At 42.9% G+C, this 26,984-nt stretch overlaps 1 protein-coding gene across 1 annotated transcript; it reads right to left on the minus strand.

The window, feature by feature from the left end:
- Positions 1-1,735: 1,735 nt before the first annotated feature.
- Positions 1,736-24,214, minus strand: slc1a9 (solute carrier family 1 member 9; the record flags this gene model as incomplete). Its single annotated transcript, XM_080723642.1, has 10 exons — positions 1,736-1,915; positions 2,269-2,710; positions 3,084-3,218; positions 6,000-6,194; positions 10,407-10,640; positions 16,150-16,276; positions 16,399-16,504; positions 21,228-21,493; positions 23,029-23,181; positions 24,070-24,214. The coding sequence occupies 10 exons, from the start codon at positions 24,212-24,214 to the stop codon at positions 1,736-1,738; spliced, it is 1,983 nt and encodes a 660-aa protein (XP_080579768.1).
- Between the last annotated feature and the right edge of the window lie 2,770 nt (positions 24,215-26,984).

Consider the following 26,984-nt stretch of genomic DNA (forward strand, 5'->3'; position numbering starts at 1 on the left):
CCTCTTACTTCTATCCTTTTAGTATGATGCTCTAGCTAGCGTCATAGAAAGGGTTAGATGGAAATGGACCAGCACTAACGTCAGTCCCTTTTGCAATTATCCACAATACCCCTATGCTGTCTGGGAAGAATGAGAAGGATTGACGTCTTTCTGGCCATCTGCCGCCCTCCTATATCTCTCCCATGTTTCACTCTCTCGCGCCTTGCCCATCCCCAGCTCTTCTTTGAGAGGATTAAGTGTTGGTACTCTGTGTGTCTTCATCTGTATGTGTAACATGTGTGCACGTCATGAAGTACTGTATATGTGTGTCATTCTCTACATGTGTGTGTAATCACTGTGGCGTTCACTGCAATGGCAGCATCCAATATCATTGTTGTCCCCTCCCCCAATTCCATCCGCAGTTTATACAAAGTTCTTAAGCAGCACACAAATACCATGGAATTGTCATTCATATAAATCTCCAAGATTTTATTACATACAGTATCTTACACATACAACCAGGCCTGTAAAACTGATTTAAGACTTAAGGATTTGGGGAGGCAATCAATGATTTTCAGTTTGAAACGAAAGGCAATTCAGACACAATGACAGAGAAGGTACAAGGTAAAGTATGAGAAAACCTGATTATAGTGTTTTATAATCTTGAAGAAGTCTGCAAGAACAAAAAATATGAGTAAAAGTAACCACTTAGAACATTGAACAAATTTAAAACAAATATTGTGCATTTGAGCAAAGACAGCTAATTATCATCATTTTGGAAACCAGACCACAAAATAAATTACAATAGATCAAGTACAGTAAATGACAATCACTTCAGGGGAGAATTAGGTTAAATTAAAGTGGAGGACAATAATTGACAATAATACAGATTAGTGCATTGAAAATAAGCAGAAACATGGAAGCTGACAGCATAAATATAATGTTTGCTGATAGCACAGTCTTTTCAATTACCGTACATAATGCAGTTTGTATTCTTGAGGTAAGTTGAGTGTTATTCTTTCATTCACTTCCTTGTATAAGGAGAGATGCATGGCACTATACAGTATACACAAGTGAACAACTGAAGAGATTTCATGGTTGTGCATTTCCTGAATGCTACCCAAAATAAGACTATATAAATAAATACATCTAGCCGCAACACCACATTACTTCTCTCATCGGGGGCAGACATGCAATAGACCAGTATCAGGCAAATTACTGTGTATGAAGGATTTATGACTTTGGTTATGAAATGACAGCAAGATAGCGATTTCTTCAACTGTAAAAAGGAATGAACCTTGAAGCGAGTAAAACAATCCCCATTAAAGCATCATTTTACAAAGCAAAAGCCTCTGGACTGGCCCAAACTGGTTTTATTAACCATATGAACCCTTGCGTCTCTATTCTGGGGTAAAAATCTGTTATTTTCAGAGATTTGGTGTAGACGGGAAAAAGGAGCGGGCCTACAATAGACCCCTGGGGAACTACAGATAAGTGGTTAAAGGGTGTTGCCATGGCAACATAATATCCATGAATATTATTCTGCAAATAAACATATTCATCGATGAGAAATCAAACTATAATACCTCAAAAAGGTGATCATTTCATGTGCCTAAAACCCACTGTGGGCCCTGGAACCCATAAGCACAGCTTTGCAACACTGTGAACTATGGAGAACTGTGTATGAAAATGGGAGAAGTGGCAGTATACAACGGAAGCAGATGTACAGAGAAACCTTGGACATGGAGGGATCCCATCAAGGAAGGTCAACCAGTGGAATGCCATGCCTCCTATCATACGCAGTGTCGTCACTATCCTCCCCGTCGCTCACTTCTATCACTAACTCTTCCTCCGTTTCACTTTCGAGTCGCAGACGCTCCTTTTCCCTTTCCCTGTCCCTCTCTCTGTGGGAACGGGACAGTGTGAGTGTTGTGATCTGGACACACAAAGGAGAGAGAACAGACAAAATGGCAGACCCGCTAGAAATGCAAGCATTATAAAGGCTGAATTATTTCACCATATAGAGGGTATGCATCATATGCCACTCATCTAGACTGAGTGGCAAAAACATAAAGCAGCATGAAGCATTGGAGTTTGGAGGGGCTTGTTGGGAAACACCTCATGACTCCTATTGACTCTGACTGTTTTTTTCCCACTCAATAGGCATTCCTGGCTGCATAACTTCCAGGTACGAAGATGTCATGCACATACCCTCTATCGGAGAACGTGAGTAGGCTAAGTATGTCCTGCAACTGTAGAACCAGAGGCTAGCGTTAAAGTTAAAGATACCTTGTTATCATGGCTGGGCAGTGGACAGTAGCCAGGCTCTATCCTGTGGAGAAGGCATGGCGAGTGGGTGCGGGAGGAGGGTCGCGGGGAGTGGGAATAGACAGAGCGAGGGGAGGGGGAGCGGATGGAGTGCGGCGACGGAGAGCGGATTGAACGGGCCGGTGAGTAGGACATGGAGAGCGACTGGGAGAGGCTGGGGCCAGTGTGGTTCAGGGTGGGCGGGCGAGGGGAGCGCGGGGGTAATTGTGGTGGTTTGACAGGGTCGATCAGGTCCATCTCTGTGAGGATGGGAGGGGGAGGCAAGAAGTCCAGCTCATCCTCCTGGGGAAGCATTTCCATGTCTGCCATGTCGAGCGCGGCGAGCTCCGCCCTTGACAAGTGGTCCACGATCCCAGCACCGAACGAGTCGCCCACAACGTTGATAGAAGTACGCATCCTGTCACTGCACAAACAAAAAGTGGCAATAAGAAAAATGGATAAATTGCAACTAGTCACTTAGTGCAGTGGTTCTCAACCTTTTCAGGCCGCGACCCCCAAAATAATCATATTTTAACTGGGGACCCCCCACCCTGACAAGTTGAGGCATCATTACATTTTGTATATAACACAGGTTCTATTGTGAAAATAGCAGATCTACATGGTCAGAAAAAACTATGTTGCACATTAAGCTAATCATCTGGGGACCCCCCAAAATAATCTATCTATCTATCTATCTATCTATCTATCTATCAATCAATCAATCAAACAAACAAACCCCATTCATGCCCCTACGGCCTAGGGACAGACGTCCCTACCCCCCCAGACACCTGACTCACAGCAGCCAGTCCACAGCGATGAGCAGGCTGATGTCCTGGGTGGGCAGACCCACGGCTGTGAGGATCAGCAGCATGGTGACCAGGCCTGCGCTGGGAATACTGGCTGCCCCCACACTGGCCAGGGTGGCAGTCATACTGAAGAGGAGACGCGAGGTTAAAGAGAAACACACTTCAAAATATCGTCGTTGTCGGGTGGAAACCTTGTATGTCCAAGTCCATTCGTTTTGTATTCATCATTTTAAAAATGAACTAAACTAGTGAAAACAGCAGATAGATCGGCTGTTTTCACTACTTTTGTGCGACAGCCTTGTATGATGAAGAAGGGCTTTACTTGGTGAAAAAACATACAAACTTGAAACTTGGGAGATATGAGGTTTCTACCCAACAGTGACGATATACAAAACATAAAACCATTTTATCCAGCATCGAGTGAGCAGTTGCAGTTATGCAATGTTTTGCAGTTCTACAGATAAAATCACCTCACTTATTTTTCCTTTTTTTTATCCTGACAGTAATCTGTACTTGGCAACACAAGGGAAAATAATGGCCTTCTTGATGTGTCCATATTTAGAGGGATTAAGACACAGCCAGATGTGACTGCAGGCTATGCTTGGTTCCAAGATAAAACATAATTTAATGCCTGGTATTTAATGCCTTCTATCATTATGATTAAGCAAGCCTATTTACCTGTGTGCGATCCTGTGACTTGCCTACTGTATTATCACTTGTGTAACTTTTATTGTGTGTGATTTGTCATAATATGACAAGTTACAGATATTATCTGTAACTTTTTGGCAAGGGCACCCTTGAAAAAATAGATTTTGAATCTTCTTGGTTAAAGGTTAAATCAATGAATAAATAATCATTTGTCTTATACAACTCTAAGAAGACTGTATTGCATTTTATTTTGTTACATGTATTATAGCTACAACACTAATTGACATATCAGTGTGACAGGGGGGATCAGAAGAGGCTTATAGAGATTTTGTACACATATGGAGCTAATTAAAACAATATCCCCCAAAGACAATATGGTGCTGGTACTTTTCCAGAACTATCTGCTAGGCCGATGATGAAACCGATTTTTTCAGAAATCTTCTTCTGGCATGAACGGAATGGGGAATCCACCCTCATAGATACTTTGGTGTGGGTGCAGCCTTACAACTAAAAGTCTGGAACTAAAAGTGGCTTCAAAATATACTAATACTTTCAAATGTATGTAAAGATCTTCTGAAAATAGCAGATCTATAAATCGGCCATCTATAAATAGCCAATCTACAAGCTCACAATGCGTCACGATGCAACGCATTGTGAGCTTGTAGATTGGCTATTTATAGATGGCCGAAATGTATATTGATATTAATCAATCTACAAAGTAATTACTAAATAAAGTTTTCAAATAAATGTAGTGGAGTAAAAGTACAGCATTTACCTTCGAGATGTAATGGAGTAGAAGTTAAAGTATTGGAAACTGGAAATATTCAAGTAAAGTACAAATACCTCAAAAGTGTACTTAAGTAAATGTACTTACTGTAGTTACTTTCCACCACTGACACATGCAGCGCTGTATCTAATCAAAATAGAGTGGTTTCCCTCTGGGTAGACAGTTTTGCCGAAACCAAAGAAATGATCCCACCACATAATAACATCATTTAGTTTGGGTACACTCTGAAACTACCGCATGTAGTTTGTAAAATACATAAATCAATGAGTTAAAATGCCTCCAGAAATATATAATAACCAGTAAGACTCCCTAATCGGGAGATAAGCGACCGTTGATATGGAGATAACCAACACATCCCTCCATATATGGAGATAACCGACGAATCTCACTAAGTCTGACCTCACAAGCCCCATATTTGGACACGAACAACATATACAACGAACAACGGTGGAGGTTTTGATACCAGTAAGACTCCCTAATCGGGAGATAAGCGACCGTTGGTCGCTTATCTCCTGTCACACTGCTGACATCAGTATGACATCACACCGTACACAAATGACCCTTATATAAGACCGGCATTATCTACCGACAGATTAGTAACAAGATGTCAAAATCGTTGAAAGTTGAATCTCCAGATATGGAGATAACCAACACATCCCTCCATATATGGAGATAACCGACGAATCTCACTAAGTCTGACCTCACAAGCCCCATATTTTGACACGAACAACATATAACTCCATATATAGAGACATAGCTGCTGACATCAGTATGACATCACACTGCTGACATCAGTATGACATCACACCGTACACAAATTACCCTTATATAAGACTGGCATTATCTACCGACAGATTAAATGCAAGCAGGATCTCGACTCTGACACAACTCATCGGCTCATAAGCTGGTTCTCCCTCCATATATGGAGATAACCGACGAATCTCACTAAGTCTGACCTCACAAGCCCCATATTTGGACACGAACAACATATAACTCCATATATAGAGACATAGCTGCTGACATCAGTATGACATCACACTGCTGACATCAGTATGACATCACACCGTACACAAATGACCCTGACGGCACACACCAAGCAGTGTGATGTCATACTGATGCGGAGATATGAGCAGGGCAAAGGTGTGACGTGTGACCGACGGACGGACGGACGGCCGGTGGAGGTTTTGATACTAAACTGCGACCTAACGGTCGCAACTAAACTGCGACCTGACGGTCGCAATAATGTGTGTGTGTGTGTGTGTGTGTGTGTGTGTGTGTGTGTGTGTGTGTGTGCGTGCGTGCGTGCGTGCGTGCGTGCGTGCGTGCGTGCGTGCGTGCGTGCGTGCGTGCGTGCGTGTGTGTGCGTGCGTGCGCGTGCGTGCGTGTGTGTGCTTGTCTGTGTGTGTGTGCATGCATGCGTGACTGCGCATGTGACTGCGCATGCATAAGCCTACCACCTCCAGGGGGTTTACCTGACAGTGACGATTTGTCCTAAATCTAGGTTGATGTCGTTCATCTGGGCGATGAAGATGGCCGCCACAGCCTCATACAGGGCAGTGCCATCCATGTTAATGGTGGCGCCGATGGGCAGAACAAAACGCGTCACGCGTTTGTCAATCTTCAGGTTCTCCTCCAGACAACGGAAGGTGACAGGTAATGTCCCCGCGCTGAGGGTGTGGAAGAAGAAGAGGCTGATCAAGTAAACAAGTTCCGCCAACTAAAATGACCAGGGGCGTCACAAGTTACTAGGGCCCAAGGTGGAGGGGCCTTAATTATTTCATACTTTAGCTATTGAAAAATAGCAGATCTACAAGCTTGCAGCGTATATCTGCTATTTTTATAAAAGTCGTGAAAATGTGTGCAAATCTTTGCATATACTGTATGTATTTTTAAGTGAACATTTGTAACTCAACTTTGCTTCTGGGGGGTTCCCTGGAACTAAATATTTTGAGATGGGGGTCCGTGGCCAAATACATATCATTTTGGGGGTCCATCACATGAAAAAGTTTGAGCACCACTGACAGGTTTTTCTAAAAAGGATTTGAAATATTCAAAGACTTGCGCAAACTTTCATGATTTTTCTAAAATAGCAGATCTACAAGCTCGCAGCATGGCACTCGGTGCCACGTTGTGAGCTTGTATATCTGCTATTTTTCAATAGTTAAACCACCCAGGGCCTAGAATTGTATGCGACACCCCTGAAAATGACACACAAGTTAGATTAAAAGACAAACTAGAAGCAGTGCTCTTCCGAGCACAGGTCTCCACCAGGCCAGGCGGTGGTACTACTATATAATAGGCCAATGTAAAAAGGCTGGCATATGTTCTTCACCTTAGACCTTTCATGGCAATCGGACACTGCATGCATGATTTGAGGCATTGTGTTCCAAAAATGTGTTTTGCTAAAGTCTACCTGCTGGTGGCGCTATAACAGGCCAACGTGAAAAGGGTAGCATTTGTTCCTTGACATAGTGGGAACATGTGTGGCAAATTTCACGGTAATCGCAAGCTGCGTTGATGATTTGAAGCATTTTGTTCAAAAACTGAGCAATCCTGCAAACTTTGGAAGCCAATATTAGCCAATTAGGATGGAATATGAAATATCAGACGGTTCGGACTTGATCACATGACTATAAAGATACTGTGTACCGATTTGCATGATTTTTGGATAAAATCTCAAGGAATAATAGGAAAAATTGTGTCTTACATAAGTCGGTCTCCTGGTGGCGCTATAAAAGGCTGATGTGAAAAATGCAGGAAAAGGGTTTTTCCTTGGCCTCTAGGGAGTGTGCTTACAAAGTTTGAAACTGATCGGTGGAGTTATAGGTAAAACCACAAATCAGCCTGTTATAGCGCCACCATGAGGCTGATTTCAAAAATTTTAAGTGACATTTCTTCCTCGACCTAGTGGGAACGTGTGTGCGCGATTTCATGATAATTGCATTTCGCGTTTGGGATTTGAGGCATTTTGTTCAAAACTGCTCAATCCTACAAACTTTGGAAGCCAATCTTAGCCAATCAGGATGGAATATGCAAAATCGGACAGATCCGTGTCGATCAAATGACTATCGAGATAGTGCCTACCGATTTGTAGGATTTTTCGACAAAATCTGTAAGAGTAGTGCACAGAAATGTGTTTTGCGAACATCGGCCACTAGGTGGCGCTAGAAAAGGCCCATTTGAAAAATTTAGGGCAGAGGTTCTAGATTGGCATCCAGGGAATGTGTGTGCTCACTTTGGCAGCGACCGGGCCAACGGCGACTGAGATTAGGTGCACACAAACTGCAAGGACACACGGACGGACGCACGCACGCACGCACGGACGGACACACGGACAGACGAAGGGGAAAACATACTCTCCCCCATGCCTTCGGCTGGTGGAGACAAAAAGCAGGAAAGTATATGGTAGACAGGTGGTGAGGGGAAATCTTAAACAGAGAGTAAGCTTAGTTTAGTGTTGCTTAAGTGGAAAGCAACAGACAGCGAGGAAGAGGGGATATAGATAAATTTGACTTGGAGGCACACTAAAAAAAGAGAGAAAAAAGTCAGTAGAGAATGAGAAATTTGAGTAGAGTGAGAGCCTCTTCATAGCAGCTGGTGCAGGCCAGTGTTGCAATCCTCCGACATATGAATTAAAGGAATTTGATTCCAGCCCCAGCGAAGCCTGGGTCATCGTAATATAATTAGAGGAAAAGTTGATGGGATTACCCATACTCATGTTTTCAGCAGTATCCCAGGCAGGGCAAGCCAAGCCAAGCTAGGATACAGGATGCAGCGCAGGGCCAGCTTGTCCAGTGACGACTAATCCAGAGGCTTAGACATTTTACAACACAGAATCTGTCAGACATGGACATGGATAAAACCTATTCAGACACCTACGGCCCTGCTGCCTTGAGTTGCTGTTTCAGTTGCATAAATATTATTAATATTATAATATATTACCCGTGGTTTAGGACAGTGGTTCTCAACATTAATATTATTACAGCAATTATTTGTTGGGAAGTTCCCAAATGATCAGCTTAATGAGCTGCACATGTGACAATTTATTTACTTTTAATTGTTTTATTATTACCTATAACTCATTTTTGTACTCATTTTACGTAAGTAAATTGAACAGATCCTTATACCCATCTGCTTCCACCTGTTTGATGCAGTACGATTATGATTTATTTGGGGTTTTTAATAGATTTCCAATAAAAGATTAACATACTTTTGCATAAAGCCAGCATATATTTTCACTCCCATGTTAATAGGGGTATACAAGACTTGAGAAACATCCCTCTAAGGTACATCGTGAACAGATAAAAACGTATGACTTATTTGCGATTAAGTGTGATTAATGAGATAAATCATGCGATTAATCGTGATTAAAATATTTAATCTTGGACAGCACTAATATATTCTGCAGTCTGCAATTCCACCCAGTTCAATGACATAAAAAGCAAATACCCAGATATAGCCTCGCATAGCCAGACAATATCACTGTGTGACTATTATAGTCTGGTCCTTCTTGTGCAGTGTTACCAGATGGGAAATGTTGAATTATCGTACCGGAGGCTCAGAATTATCGTATTTGACATGAAACTATCGTACACGGCCAAAAAAGAGAAATCACTCGCGTAAAAACGTAATTTCACCAAAAAATGTGTCTTTAGTGTAAGAAACGACCTCGTTTTAGACTCCTGCGTGACAAAAACGCATCAGATTTGCTGTGTGGAGGCAGGCAACTTCTTGGAGCTTACACAAATAAAAGCCTGAAACTGGTCTGGAAAGATGCAACCAGTGTTTTTAATGCCTCCAAGTACAGATATAGGGTCAGATTGACTGATTTCCTGGCTTATTTTGAGAAGCCAAACCAGATCCCAGATCAGCAGCCAGGGAAAATAGTGAATTCACGCTCTTTTTGATGATATGCCGAAATTATCGTACATTTGGGCATTTTTGGAATTATTGATCGTACATCGTACAGAGGGTCAAATTATCGTACAAATACGATAATTATCGTACGTCTGGCAACACTGTTCTTGTGTAATTTTTTCCCCCCAAGGGGCGGTTACAAAAATATTCAAACAGACTCTATTGGTTAGACCTACAACCAATCAGAGTAGCACAAAGGTGATAAACCCGCCCTACATTTGCATACTGGGCCCCTGGTTGGTTCCTCACGACTTGTGAGCCCTGAAATATTTGAATAACTGAGCAGGGCCAGACCTATAATCTGCCACGGGCAATGTTTCTTTGCAATGGCAGATTCGTCTGGCTACGCGAGGCTAACCAGATATGCCATATTCAATCATAAAAATTAAAGCAACTGTTGAAGGCTTGTATGACCGTGAAAAACAAAACAAACTAAACAAACAATATAACGTTGTTATCGGAAAACCTTGTATGTCCAAAACCGTTCGGTTTGCATTTATCATTTTAACAATATTTTAAACTAGTGAAAACAGCCAATCTACAAGCACACAACGCCTCGTGGTGCGAGGCATTGTGTGCTTGTAGATCTGCTGTTTTCACTACTTTTGTGCGACGGCCTTGTATGATGAAGCAGGGCTTTACTTTGCGAAAGAACGAACACATTTGAAACTTGGAGATACGAGGTTTCCACCCGACAACGACGCTAAGTTATATAGAGTGCATGCAGGTATATTCATCTACCCATGCACAAGCACAATATCTCTCTCTCTCTCTCTCCATCTCGCGCACAAACGCACACGCACACGCACACGCACACGCACACGCACACGCACACACACACACACACACGCACACACACACGCACACGCACGCACACACACACACACACACACACACACACACACACACACACACACACACACACACACACACACACACACACACACTGTGCAAGTCCATACCTGCTGGCAGTGCCCAGCGCAGTGATCCAGGCTTGGAAGATTCCAGAGTAGAAGGTCATGGGACTTTTCCTGGTGACAGCGAAGAATATGGCAGGAAGGATGATGCCGCCATGAATGACGAGGCCTACGATCACAGTGACCATGTACAAGCCCAGCTGCCTGGCCACTACCTCCAAGCTACCGATGGCTGCGATCTTTCCCGCTATCAGAGAGGCAATGCCAAAGGGAGAGTACCTGTGCACACAGTAAACAAAAACCATCATCATCATAGCTGAAATAGTGAGAAAGAAAGGGGACTTTATTCAATCACATGTGGTACAGACTCTCTCACTATTGCTAAACAGAGAAAGTTGTATGCCGTTCACAACACATCCCAAGTCAGTGAAGAGTAAAAGCAGTGGTGTAAAGTAACAGTACATGTACTTGAGTACAGTTTTGAGGTATTTGTACTTGAATATTTCCAGTTTTCAGTACTTTTACTTCCACTCCACTACATCTCAGAGGAAAATATTGTACTTTTACTCCACTACAATAATTAGAAAATTTTAGTTACTAGTTACTTTGCAGATATACATGATTATATTACAAAACATACATTAATCCACTATTCCACTTTAGCCCTATGTTATACCGTGGCTATTTGAAAATAGCCGATCTACAAGCTCACAACGCGTCGCATCGTGGCGCGCTGTGAGCTTGTAGATCAGCGATTTTCAAACATTTTGTACTTTCACTTTTGGTACTTTAAGTACATTTTGATGCCAATACTTTCATACTTTTACTCAAGTACATTTTGAATTCCGGACTTTTACTTGTAACTGAGTATGCAGTATTGATACTTTTACTCAAGTAAAGAATGTGAGTACTTTTTCCACCACCGAGTAAAAGTTATGATAAGCACTTCAGTTGTCGCACATATGCTTGTCAACACCTTAAAATGGAAATACCTCGGAGACAAAATGATTCGTGATTTGGACCTTTTCCATCCACACTATTACTATCATTAAACCTGATATGAGCCATCTACTGGAAAAATGGACTGGCCCAGTTAAAGGGATATTCCACTTTAAAAAAAAATCACACCCGTGTGAACTGAGCGGTGGTCGTGGAGGCTGCGCAACAGCAAAACAAATATATATTATAATAATAATTATAATTATAATAAAAAAGATTAAATAAATATTTTTAAAAATATTTAGGGTAATAATAATAATAATAATAATATGGGGGGGGGGGGGGGGGGGGGGGGGTGCTTGCTTGCGTGTGAGAGAGAGAGCCATCCATCCATCCATGTCACTCAGGCCACCACTGGTATTGCAGTTGATGCTCAGGGCAGACTAGACTCAACAGCACCTCTCTGGTCACCAGGGGTACTTAGGCTACATACGGACCCACCCACCCACCCACCCACCCACATACATAGACGGATACACACACGGCCACGCTATGGAGACGGTGTGACCACCGCTCAAAAATCACACCTGTGTGAACTGAGCGGTGGTTTACCCCCCCCCCCCCCCCCTTCTCCCCAGTGTGTGTGTGTGTGTGTGTGTGTGTGTGTGCGTGTGTGTGTGTGTGTGCCTGGTCTGGCCTGGCCTGAAAACAGCGCCCCTCCCTTAACATGTGTGGTCAGAAAAGGTACTACACCACAGGCTTGAGGCTACATACGGACGCACCCACCCACCCACATACATACACGTACGTCTACACACACGGCCACGTATAGGAGCGGCGTGACCACCGCTCAAAAACTCAGGGCTCAGGGCCTCTCCACATACACACCCATTGTAACTTCAAACTCCATTTTAACCATGATAGATTCATTAAAAACACCCATTATTTTTTCTGGTGACTCATACAACCCTCCTAATACGTGAGCAGGCCATGTTTTTCGATAAAATCCTTCATTTATTTTTAATAATTTTGTTTTGTATTACATTTTTCTCATTTTCCCAATGAATTATTAAAAATGAATGAAAAATCACACCCAATGTGAAGTGAGCGGTGGTCGTGCTTGCATAACGTCTTCAATTGGTAATTGGTGATGTAATACAGGCTACACACACACACATTGCTATGGCAAAACGCTGAGGAAAAAGACTAGGATATAGGTCTAGGATGTAATTGGTGATGTAATATGGCTACACACATATTGCTATGGCAAAACGCTGAGGAAAACACATTGCTATGGCAAAACGCTGAGGAAAAGTGGCTACAGACACACGCACAGCCACTCTATGGAGCGGTTTACCACCGCTCAAAAAGGTTATTGAGAAAACACAGCCTGCTCACGTATTAGGAGGGTAGTATGAGTCACCAGAAAAAAATAATGGGTATTTTTAATGAATCTATCATGGTTAATTAAAATGAAGTTTGAAGTTACAATGGGTGTGTATGTGGAGAGGCCCTGAGCCTGGGGGGGCAGATAACATTTACATCAAATATCTAAATATTGAATGAAGTAAATTAAAAATTGTTCAGGGTGTTCATAAAAGCCTGATTAGATGATAAAGTGACCAAAAGTTTTTTTGAAAGTGGAATATCCCTTTAAGCCCACTAAACTGTGCGACAGTGATACTAGCATCATGGGAAAACTGCATCTGCCAGGGACGTGCTGGCCATTGGGAAAAGCGGGACAACTCCCGAACGGCCGGTTCATTCCCGGACGGTCCAGGCCGGCCATTAGGAAAAAAATAAAAAATAAAATGTTGGCCTTCATTCCATTTTGGGGGCTGGGCGGCCAACAAAGTAAATCGTCACTGTCGTACAGAAACCTCGTATCTCCAAGTTTCAAATGTATACATTTTTTCGCAAAGCAAAGCCCTGCTTCATCATACAAGGCAGTTGCACAAAAGTAGTGAAAACAGCAGATCTACAAGCACACAACGCCCCGCGGTGCGAGGGGCGTATACTGATGAGGATACATTAAATCTATTTACACATTACATGGAAATATTCCTGGTTGCAGGCACGCTACTGTAGACCCCAGGTGGGCAATCTAAATGAGCTCAGCAATAGATTGTTAGGCCTTATTGTAGCCGTGTAAAAAAAGGCACAGAATTGTAGTATCAAGGAGAGCTACTTTATATTGTAAATATTTACGACTGTCTCAAAATAGCAAGCTTTTAGCCCTGGCAGTGTAAGCTTGCTAGTCCTGAGTCCTGCCCCCTAATCGGTGATGTCACACCGATGTACAGCTCCATAGAGAATGAACTTTGATGGAAAAGATAAATGTTACATCATCTGGGATACGGTGTGCATGTTGTGTTAAAGGCAAATATTCAACAAGTTTCCTTGCGTCAGCGTCCTATTCATCGTTATTTGAGCATCTCCACAATATACTCAACAACATGAGAGATTAGACTCAGATATCGTCACTGTCGGGCAGAAACCTTGTATCTCTTCAAATGTTATCATTTTTTCGCAAAGTAAAGCACTGCTTCATCACACAAGGCTGTCGCACAAAAGTGAAAACAGCCGATCTGCAAGCACTGGTGCGAGGCGTTGTGTGCTTGTAGATCGGCTGTTTTCACTAGCTTAAATCATTATAAAAATGATGAATACAAAACAAACGTTTTTGGACATACTGTACCGGTACAAGGTTTCTACCCAACAACGACGATATGCTCGGTTCAGTATATCTGAGTCTAATATCAGATATGTTCATGTTTCTGAACACTGGTTCTGGACATACGGAATAGATAGATATGAATCAAAATGACGGGTGGTTTTCCATTCCAAGGCCAGTTTCAGAGAAGCAAACCCACAACCAGCTTTGGCCCTGCACTAGGATCAGGTTGTGACAAACCGTAACTGGGCGGATGTCAGTTGCTGGTGACAGTTGTTGCAGCATATATGAGCTTGTGGTGTATAAGATCTGATGGAGGCGTTGTGATACGCGTTCTGTATACACTGGGCTCTCTGTTTGGCCGGCCCTTAGGCTCGTGAGTAATCTGTTTACACTGCTGAGTGATATGAACAAGGGCGCAATTCCTTTGGTGTACAGCTGCTCATCTAGATGGCCTAGCAGAGTGGCGGGACAAGCATGCTGCTGTTTCTCCTTCCACCCCCCACCCAAAATCCATCTCTCTCAGTGCTACTGGACTCTCTCTCTCTCTCTCTCTCTCTCTCTCTCTCTCTCTCTCTCTCTCTCTCTCTCTCTCTCCGGTGCTACCAGCCAGTGTCCTGTGAAGCCTCAAGGCTTACATCGATCTCTATAAGGCATGCACTCACACGCATCTTTCCGCGTCCCCCACTGTCCCGCTTGCAACTGCTCTCTGCTTTACTGCCAGTGGGCTACACTGCTTTACAGTCTGTGGATGCAGGAGCGTCACAAGGGGGGGAGTGGGACTGAGTTACTAGGGCCCAGGGTGGATGGGCCTTAAATTAATTATTTTATACTTTAGCTATTGAAAAATAGCAGATATACAAGCTCACAGCTGCGAGCTCGTAGATCTGCTATTTTTGAAAAGTGGTGAAAATGTGTGCAAAACATTGAATATATGTAATTTGTATTTGTAACTCAAATTTTGCTTTAAAAAAAAACGTATAAAAGAATATTCAAAGACTTGCACAAATTGTCAAGATTTTTTCAAAAATAGCAGATCTACAAGCTCGCAGCACCGCACTCGGCGCTTGTAGCTATTTTTCAATAGTTAAAGCACAAAATGATGCGTGATAATGTGTTCCCAGGTCCCCCTATGAAGAACATTCATGAGGGCCCACAATGAATCCTTGTACCCAGGGCCCAGAATTTGGTGCGACGCCCCTGTGTGGATGCATTACATTCTGGAGAGCTTCCACCCTGCGTCCCCTGGGAGCCCGCAGCACTGCTCTGGCCCCCCCTGTGCTGCTGCTACTCCTCAGCATTCCTCAGACCCCGGCATGTCCCGGGGAATCCCTCTCTCTCCCTGTCTCTCCCGGTGTCTCTCGCTCTCTCTCTAGCTCTCTGGCTCCTTCTCTCGTCTTCCAGTCTCTGTCCATCTGTCCCCGTCCTTCACCATCCATCCGTCTTTCGGGCCTCTCGTATGCCTCTTCCGTCCTCTCGTTTTCACTGTTTTTAAACGGTCGGCCGCTGTTTGCTGGTTCCCACAGTGTTTCTTGTGTACACAATCAACGCTTTATCCATCACTGTCACTGGTCTTTGTGGGTGGTATCTCCACTATGTCTAAGCACTGCATTTTGAAGGAAAACAGGAAGACAACTGTGCATGCATACAGTCGTGCATTTTTCGCAAACACATACTGTACGGCCATATGCATACATATATACACACACACAAACACACACACACACACACACACACACACACACACACACACACACACACACACACACACACACACACACACACACACACACACACACACAGAGACACACAAACACACACACACAAACAGACAGACACACAAACACACACAGAACGGCATGATGTGTAGAGAAGAGCTGGGCGATATATCAATAAAATATCAATATTGTGATATGAGACGTTTGGAATTAATTGTAATATTGTGATACAGTTTAAACGGTAATGCTTCTTGGTGTTAAAGGCTGCATTACAGTAAAGTGATAGGATATTCTGAACTCATCAGACGGTTGCTGAAACAAATGCTTCTATTGCTCTACTCATGATATCCACATTATGCACCAACAGATATTGCCACAGTATTGATATTGGGGCATTTGGTCAAAAATGTTGCCAACATTGTCCAGTCCTAGCAAAGGAGAAAAGCAAGCCACTGACCACATGATCATGGAAACCATTGACATGATGATCTCGTTGAGGACGGTGAAGAATTCACACATGACTTTCCCCCTCTCTCCCATCTTCCCCATGCATATCCCAAAGGTGATGAAGAAGCCAATCAAGCCTTTGGAAAACAATCACAGCAAAAGCGTCATGCAAGTCACAGGCAACATAAAGCAATCATCCAGCAAGCTCCTGTCTTTCAACAGAATGAAGCAGGCAAGAACTTAAGGAATATGAACTCACCAAGGACATTCATGCCCCATTTGTACTCCAGCCTCCTCGTGTGGACCACCACAGGTTCTGTTTGGTTCGGTGGCACCACAGACACCTTCTTCAACACAGTGGAGACCTGAACAGAGGACATTAGTGGACATAGTGCTCTGTGGTTCACATGCAGGATAAATGCCACGGAGCACACCGGTGAGCATGACTTCACATTTTCACAAAGACGTTATATGATTTGTCAGCAACAGAAGCCTTGTCCTCTGAATTAAATGATCGAATTATAATTTATCGATCGATTGGTAGGAATGTTCTAAATAGGATGTCGGGTGAGCTCAAAAAGGTGTGTAGCGATTGTCCAATTACATGCGGACTTATGCACAGGCTATAACAGTTTACAGGCCACAACAACCAGAAAAACATTTGAATGAATTTGGGATTATGAAATCTGCATGCGTTGACATTTTCAAATTTACAACCCAATTACAGTATAAAGTATGAGTTCTTTGCATTTGTGGGTGGCAGGCCCATGGGTGGAGGCTGTACTGCTTTTGCACACCTGCTTATCAAGCACTTGAACCCCAGCATCCTCTGGGGGGAACATTAGCCAAAAATACCCAATCTACAAGCTCATCAATCTACAAGCTCACCAAGTTAAAGCCCTTTAACCATTTAGGCCACAACTTTCAAATGTATAGGTTTATATCTATATCTAACAACCTGTGAAGACCTTCTAAAGAGCTTTGTTCATACTAGAGTCTGCCCAGGTTTGGTGGTAATTAAACAAACAGTGTAGTTTTCCTTTTAATGGCAGCCCTTCAGGCCTGAAACTTTGAAAGAATGACGTTGAAAGAATCGCTTAACCCTGCAGCCCTAAAGGAAAGAGACGATGACAGACAGACAGAAACAGACAGTGAATACAGGGCAAAGGAAAAGGGGGGGGGGGGGCGGGGGGGTTAAGCTTGCACCTTCTCCGCCAGCAGATGCTTACTGTGGCAAATAAGGATGCAGCAACCCAGATATACAGAGATTAGCAGCGGCAGAAAGGTTGACCCTCACCCAGTCTAACACAGACAACTATTTCTAATCACTAAGACACACGCATGAGGGAAGATGAGAGAGAGAGGGAGAGAGAGAGAGAGAGAGAGAGAGAGAGAGAGAGAGAGAGAGAGAGAGAGAGAGAGAGAAATGGAGAGAGAGGGAGAGAGAGAGAGGGAGAGAGAGAAGGAGAGAGAGTGAGAAAGAGACAGGATTTGGACGAAAGAAGGCAAACGTCACAACATGATTGAGGCTTGGCTTATAATTTAAAAATGATCAGCTTGGATAAACAAGCTAAATCTCTCAGTGGTGCTTTGTGAATCCCACAGAGCCTTCTCCTGGCCTGGACACACACCAACAAACTGACCTTTATTAGGTCACTGGGCTGACACCTACATACATGTCAGAGCTAGAAGGATGGCTTGTACTGTACATGTATGACAGAATTTCTTTGGAAGTAAAAAGAAAAGCTTGGAATTGAGAATGTACGAGTATAATCCACCTCCACCCTCATTTAAAGAAACATAACATAAACATTTTATATGTACAGTACAGGGCATTAACAACTTGTGATTTTTGCAAGTCGACTCGACTCAGTAAAAAGATGAGTTGAAGTCGACTTTATCATTTGATGGCGTCATCGCATCACACACAACCCCCCAATTATTTTGGGGGGTCCCCAGATGATTAACTTAATGTGAAACATTGTTTTCTCATTCAACTGTAAACAAACCAACATAAGGTTTAAGTGTATAGAGGGTATCTTCACATTTCTAAAGTGCCCAATTTAAGGACTTTAATACATCTAAAATGGCAAATTAAACATTGTCCAAACTGTCAAATATATAGAGGCAGAAATTGTGAAAACAATAGAAAGGTTTTTTTTTTCAACTTCGACTTTCGATTTTCTCTGGTGGGAGTCGACTTGTGTAATGAAGTCGACTGAGTCAACTTGTCGACCTTTTCGTTAATGCCCTATTACAGTAGCCTAAATGTGCTCAGAAGAGCTCAGACATCCACCAAGGTGTATTTGCCTGCTGTTCTTCTGGCACCACATCTGTAACTTCATAATGCACTATACTACAGCACTACAGATTAACACATCATGGGGTAGCAACACTCAGTGGCAAAACAATGATATTGTCACTGTCGGGCAGAAACCTTGTATCTCCAAGTTTCAAATGTGTATGTTTATTTTTCTCGCAAAGTAAAGCTCTGCTTCATCATACAAGGCCGTCGCACAAAAGTAGTGAAAACAGCAGATCTACAAGCACAACGCGCGTTGTGTGCTTGTAGATCGGCTGTTTTCACTAGTTTAGTTCATTTTTTAAATGATAAATACAAAACGAACGGTTTTGGACATACAAGGTTTCCACCCGACAACGACGATATGATTTAATCAGTTCTTCTTGGGTCTATGACAAACCTTTTTACAAAGTATTGCGTTGTAACGTTGGTCATCACCATGGCAGCTCGTGATGGACATTTTGCCACGGACATGCTAAATAATAATTTTACCAAAAACACATTGGCCTAGCCCTAGATGTATACTAATGGATTCCTAATGTGTCATAGGGTCTATTACAATGTGCTGCACATTTTAAACCAATAGTATGTCTGAACTACTGAGCCACTTAACCACCCAAAATAATTGACCTGATTATATATAATCTTTATTTCAGACAGGAGTCTGAAATAAAGACCGGTGTTTAAGACTTGTGTACAGGTACCATGTGCAATATTACAATTAAACATATTAATGAGCATGTTACTTTATGAATCACCAAAGTTATTCAAAAGCAATTTTTTAATATGGTTTTACATTATAATGAAGAAAATATAGGCTATATTTTTTGTGCCACGGACATACCGATAGACATCTCTTGCCCCGGACACGCTTGTCCGTGTATGGACATGTTGATGACCCCTGCGTTAATCTGTTCAGAAATGTGCAGTTTTGTGACAGTGTATGCCAATTACCATGGCCCCTTTGGGCCAATTGGCGTGAAAGGTGTATCATCTTGGCCCACAGGCAACTGTTAACAGACAGACAGAACTGACATGGACAGAGGTGGGAAAACTATTATTCCTTTGTGGAGGTAATAGAAGAAACTCATAAAAGCCCAAATAGAAATCTAGATAGACCAGAGCCTGTATACCACTACAGTCTTTTCCAAGGTCATATTTTCAGAGCACCTATAGGGGGAGACCCGACTAGAAGAGTATATGTCTGTGTTCTGTCTGCATGTTTGTCCACAGCTAATGTCATTAACCAAACAACAGGTCCGATCAGCGCCAAATTACTACTAAGAACACTGCCAGTGGACCAAGGGATTCAATCCCTGATCACCTTTCACATTCTGAGAATATATTTTACAATTCACAAAACCTGTGTCTGACATTGACTTCAAATGCTATTTTTGAAAAATTGTGACAAAAAAGTATTTGAATATTTCAAATCCTTATGTTTCTATGTCAGTGGTGCTCAAACTTTTTCATGTGAAGGACCCCCAAAATGACATGTATTTGACCACGGACCCCCATCTCAAAATATTTAGTTCCAGAGACCCCCCAGAAGCAAAATTTGAGTTACAAATGTTCGCTCATACATATATTCAAAGATTTGCGCATTTTCACGACTTTTCAAAAATAGCAGATGAAATAGCAACGAGTGCCACGCTGTGAGCTTGTAGATCTGCTATTTTTCAATAGCTATAAAATAAGTATAAAAGTATAAAATAATTAAGGCCCCTCCAGCTTGGGCCCTAGGAAATCAGTCCCACTTCCCCCCCCTTGTGACGCCCCTGTCCCTGATTTGTCAACCCAACCCATCGGCTTCACAGATTGGCTAAACTTTGCATCACAGAACTCCATTCTTTTACAAGGCAATGCACATCTCTCTGTCTGTCCGTCACCTATTTATGTACATGATCAACACAACGTCAGCAGTTTTTGACAACATCAGGGATCTCTTCCATTTGTCTCCACATTTGGTCGATCAGTCGTATATAGTGTGCTCTGATAATTATAACGGTGGGGCATGCATTCTCACTTGCATCGTTCTTGAGTGGTGTCCATTTGCAAATCACCATTGATTGTAATAACTAGTAAGACGCCTCAGGGCGACAAGCGACCTCGCCCTAACTTGCATGGTCTCCGAGTAGGCTGGTGCCCTCCATGTTTGGGCAAGGATGACATCATCAATTTACCGGTAACATCATTCCCATGACATCAGATATCCACAGTGAAGCCACAATGTTATTATATCTTGTTTTGGGTGTACATCACCAGTTCAAAATTGTAATACTTAACAGTGATGTCGTATAGACAGTAAATATTATGGACATCAAACAATGTGTCCTTACGTAGCCTAAACAAAAAGCAGTGGTCTCAAAATAGTTCATTAATTGCAGTATTTAATTCAGAGTCAGCACCAGTGAATCTGACAGCTGTTATTATGTCAAATATGTGAGAGCCTTGTTAATCTATATGACCATATCAGTGAACTCAACAGACACACAGACACCATAACGAGCAGGTATGCTAAAACAAGAAGGCGATATGAACTACACTCTGATTGTAATCTGATTGAACATGCTTTCAAAGGTTTAATAGTTGAAAATCCAGGCAGTGCGTGTTGCCCATAAAGGGATTTGAAAAGGAGATATCGCCAAGTGACTATAGTAAAATAAACATTTCAATAAAGTAACACCGCTAGCCTATGGTGTCAATGATCTCTCCACGGACAAACAATGGCTCTGCCAGTGCACAGTGTTTTACCACTCAGCATGTGATGGCCGCTTAGGTTGTACCTGTTGGAAGCACGCTTGCACAAGGTTCTCTGGGAAGAGATTCCTGATCAGGTCCAGGAAGGCATCCATGCTACTAACTTCCGGCTGGGTCCTAGGGGTTACGCTGACAGGTGCATGTGACTTTCCCCTTAGTTTGGGGTTCCCAGGGTGGATCCCGATGACCAGGATGACGCCTAGGATGGCAGCAATTATAGTAGTGGACATGTAGTATACCATGGCCCTGCTGCCCATCCTGCCGCTGGAGCGAGCATCCAGACCAGCCAGCCCTGAAAGGACAATGGTCACAATATGAGAAAGAAAGAAAGCACTTGAGCAGCTTGGACTATTGAATGTGCTGAGTAGAAAATTACTAATATTTCAAAGTTAGCACATCTTAATCAGAGGCATGGTCGCTATATGACTATGCAAGGAGAGTTCAACATGCACACTGGAGGAATTCTGAATAAGTAATAAGTCAGTAATTGATGATGCAAATGAAGTCAGAGAAACGTATTCCAAGGTGGTGGTTGTGCTTTAATACATGATGATATATGATATCATGGGGAGAATTCACCTTTTGTCAGCCTTCTTTCTGATTGGTCCTTGACTGGCCAACCAGAAAAACCCCTTTTGCTAAAGGGGTGGAGTTATGCAGTGGGACAAAGTTCCCATTCTTTCATTCACATCAATGCAAATATTGTAGTTTTAAATTGCCTTGAATCTTTTTTTTTTTCTTTTCTTTTTTTGCTTTGCCATGATAAATAGGAACATTTCAGAACACAACACAGTGAATACACAGTGAATATCTGTTGATAAAAATTTGACTATATTCTGCAGCGTGCTAACTGTCATGTGAAGCTCAACCAATACTCCAGCTAACACCACTCCTTACCTTTGTACTGTCTCACTATATAAATAATGAGGATAACACAGTGTTCTCTCGCCTTTCAGGCGAGCCCACAACTATAGTAAGACGGGCAATATGGCGAGGTCACGTCAATTCTTGGCCATCCGGCCAGTGATTTTTATCGGACCAGTTACCCATATATGGAGACCCCTGGTACCCATATATGGAGATCCATGTATGTACTGTATATGGAGATATGCTGTGAGAGCTAAGGGACTAAGGGAATCACGTGTGCATTGCTTCCACGTGCGTCACACATAGGGAAGTTGCTAGGCCAATCAGAGGTAGGTGGGGGCGGGTCTTTACGTACGCAGCCTGTAAGAACAGCTGAGCCGCGCAACATCGGAACTGGCTCTGTTGAATTGAATTGTAGTCCTTGGATAAGTCCCGGAAAAGTCGCGCTGTGATTGGCCAGTAGTCACTTTGACTGACAGCTTTCCCTTAGTTTTTCCAAGATGTCCGGACTACAACTGTTGCACGTCGCTCCAATGAACTGCAGAGGTGAACGAGGCATCTAGCTCTTTATATCTGTGGTCTTGGCCATATTGGATTCTATTAGTGTGGTATGTGGCTGATGTGGCCTCCATATATGGGCATTCCCATATGTTGTCCTATTCGATATGGGCTTAATATTGATGACATCATATATGGGCATAAAAAGGATCAGTTAGTGTGACATCACAGTGAAGCCAGATTGTGATGTCAGAGCGGCGGCGGAGTTTAGAAATATTTCTGCATCATCAAGATAGTGTGTGTGTGTGTGTGTGTGTGTGTGTGTGTGTGTGTGTGTGTGTGTGTGTGTGTGTGTGTGTGTGTGTGTGTGTGTGCGTGCACGCATGCGTACAGTATGTGTCATGTATAGTCAAGTTTTTCTGTATCTGATATCTGCATGTCTAAAGGCGTGTCTAAAAGCACCTGTGATGAGGCTGGAGATGATGAGGGGCAGGATGAGCATCTTAAGCATCCTCATCAGGATGTCTCCAGGGAAGGCGATCATGGTGAGGGTGCTGCTTTCTGTCACCGCCATATACCGCAGAAACATGCCAAATAGTGAGCCCAGGACAACACCTGAGAGGAGAAACAGAATGTATGACAACAATATTATCTTTTAGAAGTTAGACCATAGGTTTAATTGTGACCGTATAGGGAGCAGTTGTTTAAAAAAAAAAACGCAGAAACTGCCCAAAACTCGGGAAACTTGGGCGTGGCAGCGGCCAACAACGGGAATACCTCGGGAAACTCGTGAGGGGGCAGACAATGAGTTAAAAACTTTTTTATATATATATCAACGAATCAATTAACCACTAATAGGTATTATTTATACTTCATCCCAAAACAATGTTGTGCAAAAATAATGAAAATAGTGGATCTACAAGCTCACAATAGATTGCGATGTGATGCATGGTGAAACCTTTCGCCTATGATGACATGTGCATGACATGAATTGATTATTAATCAATTGATTAAATCAAGTCGTTCATGAATCAAGAACCAACTTTATTGTCACATCACTGGTTTACAGGTATAAAGAAATTATTTTTTTGCATCAGTTTTTGCTTTTCCATCAGTTTGTCAGAAAGCAAAGGGAGAAGAAGAGAGCAGGGTGAAAAATCAAACATTAAAGAAGCATGTCGTCACTGTCGAGCAGAATCCTCGAATCTCCAAGTTTCAAATGTGTACGTTTTTTTGGTAAAGCAAAGCCCTGCTTCATCATACAAGACGGTCGCACAAAACTAGTGAAAACAGCAGATCTACAAGCACACAACGCGATCCGAGTCATTGTGTGCTTGTAGATCTGCTGTTGTCACTAGTTTAGTTAATTTTTTAGATGATAAATACAAAACAAACGGTTTTGGACATACATGGTTTCCACCCGACAATGACGATGCCATGTCAAGGAGAACACATGTGATTCTAGAGATGCTAAATGAAAGGAACTTTTGAGAACATCCTTACCGACGACAGTGAGTCCAAGCAAAAGGGTGTTCTTGTCCCGCTTGGAGTGACCAGCACCACCGTGTTCTTCTGTGTTGTCATCTTGCTGATTCTCTTTGTCCTTGTTGTTCTTGTTGGACTGGTTACCTGTCGGCTCATTTGTCATCCTGCCTGCTGTAATTGAGAGGTGGGTCATTGTCTCACAACGTCGGTCATACACCCAAACAAATTAAAAAAAACATGGTCCTGTTTGGTCTTCTTCAGAAACGTTTTAGATTTTTAGGTTCATATATGACAAGCAGACTGTTCTGAAAGGGGCAGGGGCGTCACACCAAATTCTGGGCCCTGGGTACAAGGATTCACTGCGGGCCCCCCATTAATGTTAACTATTGAAAAATAGCAGATATACAAGCTCACAGCGCGGCACCGAGTGCCGCGCTGCGAGCTTGTATATCTGCTATTTTTGAAAAATCGTGAAAATGTGTGCAAGAAACCTATGTCAAGGACCCCCAAGATGTATTTGGCCATGGACCCCGATCTCAAAATATTTAGTTCCAGGGACCCCCAGAAGCAACATTTGAGTTAGAAATGTTCGCTTAAAAAATACATATATTCAAAGATTTTCACACATTTTCACAACTTTTCAAAAATAGCAGATCTACAAGCTCGCAGCGCGGCACTCGGTGCCGCGCTGTGAGCTTGTATATCTGCTATTTTTCAATAGATAAAGTTATTAGGGCCCCTCCACCACCTTGGGCCCCAGTAACTCAGTCCCACTTCCCTACCCCTTGTGACGCCCCTGGAAAGGGGATTGGCTGCAAGTGAGACTCTGAGCATCTACAGCTCTTAGACCAAGACAGATTATATGTTCAATTCATGTCAGAGAGTTTGGTTTAACTTCAAAAGGAAAGGAAAAGGCGCAAACCAAGCAGCCAAAGAATGAACAGGATAGGAAGAGGGAACTGGGCTAATAGAGCTGTAATAGTTTGATATTAAAGTAGTATCTGAATCTAACACAGTAGTTACAATAATAAAGGTTTAAGATGTTTCTCATTTTACTGGGGGACCCCCCCTGGAACCCCTTCAAGGACCCCTGGGGGTCCCCAGGCCCCACTTTGAGAACCACTGTGAAAATGAAAGACACGTGGAGGATGAAGAGCAAAGTGGGTTTATGGGATTCCTCCAGGCTTGCCTTATGGCTGACCGTGTTTGATTGACAGGTCTGACACTGGACAACTGGAAGTGATGAGACAACACAGGAAGGCATTCTCTTGCAGACACAGAGCTGCTTATGGGCCTTTGTAGTAGGGATGGGACGATACGCGATATTATCGTTTATCGTGATAAAAACTCCTCACGATAACCGTATCGTGGGGATTTAATTTATCGTGATATCGTCCTCTGTCATGCACTGGGATCAATTCACCTTTTATTTGCCGAGCTGCATATCTAGTACCACTTAAACCCTCTATAATTGGTGAAAGGTACTTATAATTTACGTACTTGATACATTCTTTTTTCACTCTCTATCAAAGGTCGTTCCGATGCGTTGTGAGCTTGTAGATCAGCACTTTTTTGGCAAATGTTTCACCCCAGGATAATGGATTTTGATTATCGTGATAATATCGTAAATCGCGATTTCTTTTGTCACAATAATCGTGATATGACATTTTCATATCGTCCCATCCCTACTTTGTGGTAACAACACAGGCAAGAAGAAGGACATCATGGACATCTGGTAGTGATGACATTTAAGCTTGGTTAGAGGTCAACAGGCAGAATGAGACTGAATGGAAGTCGAATAATGGCTTGGCATGCAACACAAACAAGGCTGTTGCGCGAAAGAGGGAATACAGTATTTCACAGGCCTTTGACATCTCAGTCCAGTGCAATCGCCTTGATAAAGTGAGAGTCAAGTAATAAATATGTGGTGTTTGGCTTGAGTGTCTCTTTCCTCTGCTGAGGTTCAGGGTCCAGCATGACCGCTCAGCGGAGAAATGTTTCAGAGTCCCCCCTCCCGCCCCCCACCTCCAACCCCAAACACAGATTATAAACACATCTGGAGAGGAACGCAGCCAACGCCAAGTCCAAGTCAGAACCGTGAATGTCACATTTACTAACAGTCTGACTCAAGGAGACAATTGCAATCAGATGTGATTATAATCCATCAGCTGAGGAGATGGCATTTCTAGTACAGCGGTAACGGTGCAGTCACAAAGAGAAGGCACCACAGACCGTACCACCAGCACACAAACATACTGTAGCAGGACCTGAAGCCACTCTGGTACCTGGTAGCTCTGTTTAAACTCCCCTGGGGGGTGGGGGTGGCGGGCTTGCTCACTTTTTCTTTAAACTCAACTCTGTCATTGCTGTATAACTCTCTCTCTCTCTCTCTCTCTCTCTCTCTCTCTCTCTCTCTCTCTCTCTCTCTCTCTCTCTCTCTCCTACTCTCTCTGTCTGTCTGTAAGGTTTAACCATTTAAACAGTAAACCCTGAACTTAGCTGACCAGATCTACAAGCCCACCGGATCTACTATTTTCGTCAGATGTTTGCCCCAGAAAAGAGATGCTTGGGTTTAAAAGTGCAAGCATGCAAGCAGCATTTGCTGGATAAGCATATTTTAGAGACAGACCTCCAGCATGATCATAAATGGCATATTTGGGTGGGTGGGGGTTGGGGGGGGACTCAAGCAGTCAAGTTTCAATTGCAGAGATGTAAGCCTCAGTGAACTGAGCAGAGGAGGAGAGGTGGGGGAGGGGCCGTTACACTGTACAGCAGGGGTCTTCAAGGTTTTCAGGCCAGAGAGAGAGATGAAGCAGGGACCCCCTCTACATATTGTATAAATGTGTGATGCAGATTTTCATCAATTTCATGGATAGATTCATAAACTTCTGTTGTGTCTGTACGTCTGTTGGATTTGTGTTTTTAGTTAACTT

Source organism: Nannobrachium achirus (genome assembly GCF_963921795.1).
Source record: "Nannobrachium achirus genome assembly, chromosome: 4".
In the NCBI taxonomy this organism is placed as follows: Eukaryota; Metazoa; Chordata; class Actinopteri; order Myctophiformes; family Myctophidae; genus Nannobrachium; species Nannobrachium achirus.